Source organism: Culex pipiens, chromosome 2 (assembly GCF_016801865.2).
Source record: "Culex pipiens pallens isolate TS chromosome 2, TS_CPP_V2, whole genome shotgun sequence".
NCBI classification, from domain to species: Eukaryota; Metazoa; Arthropoda; class Insecta; order Diptera; family Culicidae; genus Culex; species Culex pipiens.
The window spans coordinates 208,610,172-208,618,056 of record NC_068938.1 but is presented as its reverse complement, the minus strand read 5'-3'; the positions used below and the strand labels follow the sequence as shown (position 1 = coordinate 208,618,056).

Below are 7,885 nucleotides of genomic sequence, written 5' to 3'. Positions count from 1 at the left end.
TTTTCAAATTCCGGTAACTATTAAAAAAACCCGCGCGTGTTTAAAGGCAGCCGTGGAGGCCAGCTATTGTTGTACATTTCGAGTTTTTTTTTTAACTACTAAAGCCCTATGTCAATTTTTATGTACAATGGTCGAAAACACGATTAAAAACCATTTCTGATCACTTTTTTTTAAATTTTGACGCAATTTTTTTTTTTGACAAGACAACGTTTTTTCGATGGATTAACTCGTGCTTATTAGGGCACAAAACTTTTGTAAACAAGAGTGTATCCCTCTCACACCTTATGCAAACTGTCATTTGAGTGAAAGGGATACACTATTGTTTACAAAAGTTTTGTGCCCTAATGAAATGTTAGGCTCCAACTATTGGTACGTTCGTTTGAGGGCTAGTTCCGCACTGAGTGCCGCACTCAGAGCTGTCAAAGTGTTTGTTTGAAGAAACTAGCGCTGGTGCCGCACGAGTTTTGCCTCCATCTTGGAACTGAAAGTGCGAGTGCCGCACTCGATTTTTTTCTAGTTTCGTGCGAGTTTCTCGCACACCAACAAACGATGTTTGTAAACATCAAAATCAGCTGTTCGTTCAAAACATGTTACGAGAAGCAGATTTTGTTGTTGTTTTCGATTTGTTCGCGTGTGAATGATGAAAAATTGGACAAATTGGATTGCGGTTATCAAAATTCCGGTAATAATCTTTTTATTTATCATGGTTCCGGTTTTATTGACCACGGAATCGGTTCCAGAAGGCTTCCCGAGCAAGAAGGAGTATGCTTCTTGGACTTCCGGATGGTTTTGCCGGTTCCGTGGCCATCCCGAAATCATCCCTCTGCGCAAGAGTGATGATGCCTCGTGGCCTTCCGGAAGGGTTTTGCCGGTTCTGGGACGTCCGGAAAGGGTTCCCTACGCAAGAGGGGGGATGATTTTTGGCCTTCCGGATGGGGTTTGTCGATTCCGTGGCCATTCTGAAGGTTTCCCTGCGTAAGAGTGACGATGCTTGATGACCTTCCGGAATGGTTTTCCCGGTTCTGTAACCATCCGGAATGTAAAATATAATAAATTATTAAAATATTTTCCTGTATTTTCTTCCGCTCAGCTATTACGACGACTGGACTTTTCGCTGGGGCGATTTTCGACCAATTCTCATTCAAGGACCCGAAGAAGCCCAAGACGGAGGAGGGCGAGGGTATCGGGCAGGTGCCGATGCGGAAGATTATCGTGGTGGTGCAGCGGATGGGCGACTACGTACCAAGCGGATTGCACGGGCTGCTGGAGCACACTCTCACCATAGATCACTGCACCGGAGACAAGTGGTACATGTTTAGGCGAGTCCCATTTTTTTAATTCGCTAGTAGGATTTTTAAAATTTCTTTCGACATTCCAGATTCTTCGAAAAAAAAAAAACGCCGAGGCCAAAAACTTGCAGCGCAAGCTCAAATCGGTCCTTCAACCGTCGCAAGCAGTACCCTTTGGAACTGGTGTTGACACCGATTCGTGAGTTGGACAAGCAAATCTTCTAATAGTCAAAGAAACGTCTTGTATTCGCTTTCCCGTGCTGGACGAGGCAGACCGTAGCTGGACTTGGGATTCAAGGGCCACCAGATAAGTTGAATCGAGTGCTAATAATAAAATTGTTAAATAATTTGCTTTAAAATATATACTTCTGCGTAAAATGACTTGTTTTTATTAATTCTTAACTGAAATTCAATTTCACTATTGAACAACATTTTTCATTGTAAAATTTACAGGAAAAAGTCGTTGTTAAAGCACCGTTGAACGACCTTTTTAAATCGAGAAATTCAACATTAAAATAACAGCGAAGTCCACTGTTTCCCATACAAAAAAAAAACTTCGTAGTGAATAAGCTTAACCAACCCGCTGCGATTGCCATGCGGCGCTCTAGGTTCCAGATCAATTGATAATCACGGACATTCGCGGCGATTCTAACGAATCAGTGAATCAATAAGATCAGAAAAACTGTTCGTGTATTTTCTGAACTATATGGTGTGATGTTAGAGATCATTTAAAAAATTTAGAAAATATATTCGACTGGATACTTGAAATATTTTGCGATAAGAAAGTCGACTTTCCCGCCGTGGACATAGTCGGGATGGACCAGCCAAACGTAGTCCCGGAACAAAGCAGTAGGATAAACGGAATGAACTTGTCTTAACTTAATTGAGCAAAGTGTTCCGTCCAGTACGTTTTCCATAGTATCTGATGGCAAAATGTACCATGCGTCGCTACAAATAAATCTATAATTTTAAAATTCAGGCAAAAATGCATTGCAGAAACTACAATATATTAAAAAAAAGGAAATCCAAATAATTACAAATTCCAAAAAATCGCAAAAAAAATCCAAATTTACACAAAAAAAATGCAAGGTCCTATACTTCCTAAAACTATCAAAATAAAATAAAATATGATTGTTCTAACTCTGAAATTTCGTATTGATCTAAAATTCCTAATATTTATAAAATTAATAAAATTTCCAAAACCATTAACATTTCTGAAATTCTAAAGATATCAATATTTTCAAATAATTGAACTATAAAAATGATTTTTTTTTTTGAATTATATATTATAAAACATTTATAATTCGAAAAAATAGGAAATTGTAAAAAAAACAATTCAACATAAATTTCTAAAAAAAATCTTTGCGTTCCTAAAATTCCATAATTTCCAAGAGTTATAAAAAAACTAAAATTATTTAGGTTCTTAAAATTCCTACAATATCCAAAATTCTTTAAACTCTTAAAATTCCTTGAATTAAAAACAAAACCTAAAGCTTCCTTCTGATTATTTATTAATCCTAAAGTTTCTTGAATAATTAAAAAAAAGAAATTTCTTAAATTCTAAAATAACGTAAATTATTCAAATTCCCAAGCCAACTAAAAATCCTGTACATATTAGGAAATAAATAAAATTGTTTAAATTCCTAAAATGTCTAGATTTTCTAAAATTCCTAGGCTTCCAAAAATTCAAGAAATTTCTAAAATTCTAAGATTCCAGAAATTCTTAAAATTCTCAAACTCTACAAATTTCCTTAAATTGTATAGGGTCTTAATATTCCCAAAAATTCCGTGCATTCAACAATATCTAAGAAAATCCTGAAATTCTATTAACTCTTATAATTCGCGATGTTCCAGAAATATTCAAAATTCCAGGTATTGTATATAATCTATGATTCCAGAAATACCTAAAATAATAGAAAAATATCTGAAATTCTTTAAAAAAACAATCATAAATTTGTAAAATTACAGAATTACCTCAAATAAAATTAACTCTTAGAACCCCTGGAATTCTTTAATTAAAAAAAAATGCGAGCTTTATATTTTAATATATATTTATAAAAAAAATTAAACAACTCCAGCGAAATGTTTGGAATTTTAAGCAGTTATTTTTTTGGGGATAATAGAATTGAAGAGATTTCTGGAATCAAAGAATTTCAGAATATTATAGTTTTTTTTTCTAATGGAGTTTTGATATTCCATGACATATAAAAGATTTAAGAAAATTTAGAAATGATGAATTTAAAAATGTGGAATTTAAGATTTTTCTAAAATTTCTAAAATTTTATGAGTTTAAAGAATTTTAAGATTTTTTTGGGAATTCAGAAATTTTAGGTTATTTAGGCATTTAAGAAATGTCTTAAATTTTAGAATTTTAGGAATTTCTGGTTTCAAGTATTTAGTTGGATTGTTTTGAGGTATAGTTTTTGGAATTTTAAGAGTTTTATGAATGGTTAGAATTTTAAAATCTTCATTAATTTAAACCTTTTGGAAATTTCAAAAGTTTTTGGATTTTTAAAATTCAAAAAATGTGTGATTTTAAAGAATTTTGAATTTAGATATGTTAGCATTTTCAAATATTCTTCAATTATTTGAAATTATGGTTTTTTTTTATAAATTTTAGAATTTTTTTTTAGAATTTAAGCAATTTTTGAAATTTGATAATGTTGGGAATTTCTGGATATATAAATTTTGAGAATTTCTGTAATCTTCAAATTCCAAAAATTCTTAAGTTCCAGGAATTTCAGAAACAAAAAAATCTAAACTATTTTAAAATTTCTAATACTTTTAACCTCGCTTCTAACATTCCTGAAATCCCGTTTTTTTAGGTTCTTAAATTCCAGTATAAAAAAAAAAATCCCAAAAATCTAACTTAAACCAAAAATATAAATTTCCAGTGTAAAAATTTCATAAAATTCTAAAATTATAGAAATTTTTCAAATTCCAAAATTTATTAATGACCTATATTTCTTTAAATTGGTATAATCATTAAAAATATATATATATATATATATATATATATATATATATATTTTTTTTTAAATTCTATAATACTCATTTTTAATTTTATTATTTTAAGAATATTTGAAGAACATCAACTTTATGGAATTTCGTTGGTAACTGTCACTCTTGCTAGTAAACCTGAAGCTCATTAGAGAACGGCCATCTCAAACCAAAAGTAAGCTCCAGGTTCTTACGAACCGCTTTCCGGGTTCCAATGATCGTTCCTGAGACAGGATACGACATATAGCATTAATACCAGCGCGGAGGTACGTTCAATTTGCAACGATCGCATTTTGACTGACGTTTTTTGAACCAAAACAAAACACCACGCACGCACACAAGCATAAAAACTGAGAGCAAAAGTGGACCGTTCGTTTGAACCAAAACTGGCACTCGACGAGTGCGGCACTCAGTGCCGCACCGGCTGTTCAAACGAACGTACCATATGGTGTCCCCTTGGAACGAGCTGTCAAGTAGGAACTTTTCTGTCAAGAAGGACCGAGAGGTTAATTTTTCAAAATTGATTTAAAAATCTATTTTAAACTCTTTGTGGTCGTACAAAGGGTCATTGTACTCAGAAAAATAAGCTGTATCGCTGTAAACAATAATATCAGCAATCTAAGCTTCATGTTTGGGTGGACCTTGGACTGGGCCGACGGGACACGAGACCGGAGGAGAATAAAAAGACGACCGCGTACTACAACTAACTTAACCGTTTATTTGCTTCTGATCGCGTCGAGTGGTGGTAGAAGAATGACAGAGAAACGTGTTTCCTCTTCTGCTCGTCAACACAGGTGTGATCTGACAGCTGCGCAGGGTTGCCATTTCACCGGTGGGGAATTCAGCGCTGAGCCACCGGAACATTCTCCCCCGCCTTGAGGCACCCGTGCCTCAATACACAGCCTGCCGATTCTTGATCGTGAAGTCTCGTCTGAACGCGCTGCGCTGTTCCTTTCCGTGACGTATCCGCTTTCTCTTGGTGGCATCGAGTCGTAGAGCAGCAATCGTACGATGATGCGTTGATCGTCAAACCGAGAGTGATTCGACCAGATGATCCAAGATGTTGTCCGTCGCTCTAGGGTGTACTCCTGATCTTCGTTCTCCATCGTCGCTCGGCTGAGAGTCAGCTCCCTCGACGTCCGTCCGATGTGACTTCCTGTTCTGTTTCGAGTTAAAGTAATCTTGTCCAAGTTTGATGCTGCTGTATGTGCTGACGGAACACCACCGTTGTCCTTGACTTGCTCCCTCTGACCTGAGGCAAGAAAGACACCAACCGACCGTGAGAGGTCCTGCTGTTCCGGCCGTTGTCGCGCTGAACTACACTCCTCCTGTTTCCGCTTGATCAGGCGCCCTGTTTCCCACTGGCTCACATGGTGAGCGCTTGTTGCTTGCAGTTGCTGCCCGGTGGCCACCACCTTCTCGCTCGAATGCGGCAGGCCGAGTCTGGCACGGACCTTGGAACCCAGCGATGCTTGGGGAAGAGCCGCGTCGATTCCCCGAACACTGACAGCTTCAGTTGGCAGAATGTGAGCCTTCCGCTGTGCTTCCCTTGAATCTCGCGCCGTCATCTTCGCGTTGTTGTCGCCGACGGATGCCTTCGCTACGTTCTCTGAGAACGTCTCCGGACCATCCTTGTTCCGATCACAGCTCGTCCAATCAGGGTGGAAAGTCGACACCCCGATTGGTGGAACATATTTCTCCGGTTGAGGAAACCAATTCCGTACCTGGTCTTTTCCGGCTAGTTCGATGTTGAAATCTTCCAGCGCAGAATCCACCACCGGTGCCGCCGTTGGACCCAAAACGGGCGCGCAACTTGGCAGCTGTTTGCCATCTGGATCGCCGCATCCCACAGCTCCAGACTGGCCGTTCATCTTCTTCGCACCATTGTTGTTTGTTGTTGTCGAAGGACCCGAGGAGGGTGCACGATTCGACACCGATTTGCTGCCATCCGAATCGCCGTTGCCTTCACAAACGGCTCCGAACTGGCCGACGCACGTTGCGTTCCATTGTTCCACCTCGACGCTGAACCTCCGGATTTCCTCCAGCAGGCTTCCGGTGCTACCTTTCCGTGAAACTGCTCGAACCGGTTTGGTGCTCGAAATGTGTTTTTCGAGCAGTTCCTTGGCTCCTTGGTAGGCCGCCTTGAATTCCTCCGATTTGATCCGCGCTGTGGCGATTGCTTCCGGATCGTCCAGAATCTCCTCCATCCGCTGCTGTGTCCGCCGGAAGTCTCCAGCAAGTCCATGGAGTCGGTCGAGCCGTTCTGTTGCCTCGCTGTGGGAAGCCTTCCGCTCGGCGAGTTTCCCGGCTGCCGCCAACACCCCGTTCACACGCAGTAAATACACCGTTCGAAGGTGCTCCAGTTTCTCCATGGTGACCGATTCCGCGATAACCATCCGACGACGAAGGACCAATGTTTGAGTGGACCTTGGACTGGGCCGACGGGACACGAGACCGGAGGAGAATAAAAAGACGACCGCGTACTACAACTAACTTAACCGTTTATTTGCTTCTGATCGCGTCGAGTGGTGGTAGAAGAATGACAGAGAAACGTGTTTCCTCTTCTGCTCGTCAACACAGGCGTGATCTGACAGCTGCGCAGGGTTGCCATTTCACCGGTGGGGAATTCAGCGCTGAGCCACCGGAACACTTCATTTTAGGACCAAATTACCTATTGTCTTGGAATTTGCAAAATAGCCCGAGCTGTCAAAATGCTTACCCGCCCTTTTCTCGTGTTGGTCTAGAATTTAGAATTTCAAATATTCAAAAATACAAATATTAAAAAAAATTAAGACTTAGCATAAATTTTGAAATTATGCAATAATGAAACAACGGAAAATTTTAAGAATCAATAAATTTTGGAATTCAAAAATACAAATATCCAAAAGTAAAAAAAAAAAATATCCTGAAATTCTTAAATTAAGAAATTAAAATATTCGTAAATTCAAAAAATTATAAGTTTGAAAAATTAAAAATTTAATAAAACCTCAAGCAAATTATAAAAATGTGAAAAATACAAATTCGAACCTCGATTCGTACTTGATTATCGGAAGTACTTGCAAAAATTTAACTCCGGATAATCGAATCACTAGATTATATTTATTTTTCTCAAAATTTTGATCTCTAACCTAAAATTTGACATCAATGCTTGGAGCATTTTAGTCACCTGAACCTCTGTAATCTAAGATGGCGGCAGAAATAGGAACATTCAAGAATTTATTAATTTAGGATTCGAAAATTCAAGAAATAAATTGAAAATTTAAAAAATTCCTTAGTTTAATAATTTAGAAATTTTGGAATTCAACGATACAGAAAAAAGCTTAAAATTCTAGAACTGAAATTAAACAAAAAAGCAAGAAAAATCCAGGGAGATTTCAAAAATTTAAGAGTTTCAGAATAAATTGAGAATTCAAAAATGTATGAATATTTTTTTTTTTAATTTTTGATTGAGAAAAAATGCCTTTGAATTTTAAAATTTATGAATTTATAACCTTAAAACTTAAAATTTTTAAATATTTTTATTTGAATTTAAAAATTTATACATTTGAGTAATTCTCTACGAAATAGGTAGTTTTCTCTTTAATTTTATTTTTTGT

At 37.4% G+C, this 7,885-nt stretch overlaps 1 protein-coding gene across 1 annotated transcript; it reads left to right on the top strand.

The window, feature by feature from the left end:
* Positions 1–364: 364 nt before the first annotated feature.
* On the top strand, positions 365–1,661 carry LOC120423725 (uncharacterized). Its single transcript, XM_052708631.1, has 3 exons — positions 365–682; positions 1,091–1,319; positions 1,379–1,661. Exons 1-3 carry the CDS (start codon positions 550–552, stop codon positions 1,512–1,514), a joined length of 498 nt encoding a protein of 165 aa, XP_052564591.1. The 5' UTR covers positions 365–549; the 3' UTR covers positions 1,515–1,661.
* The last annotated feature ends 6,224 nt before the right edge of the window (positions 1,662–7,885 follow it).

Bases quoted from the DNA above. Each gene is read 5' to 3' on its own strand.
- LOC120423725 (XM_052708631.1), top strand. From the start codon at position 550: ATGTTTGTAAACATCAAAATCAGCTGTTCGTTCAAAACATGTTACGAG. The intron at 683-1,090 runs GTAATAATCTTT...TCTTCCGCTCAG, and splicing joins TTGCGGTTATCAAAATTCCG to CTATTACGACGACTGGACTT. The intron at 1,320-1,378 runs GCGAGTCCCATT...TCGACATTCCAG, and splicing joins GACAAGTGGTACATGTTTAG to ATTCTTCGAAAAAAAAAAAA.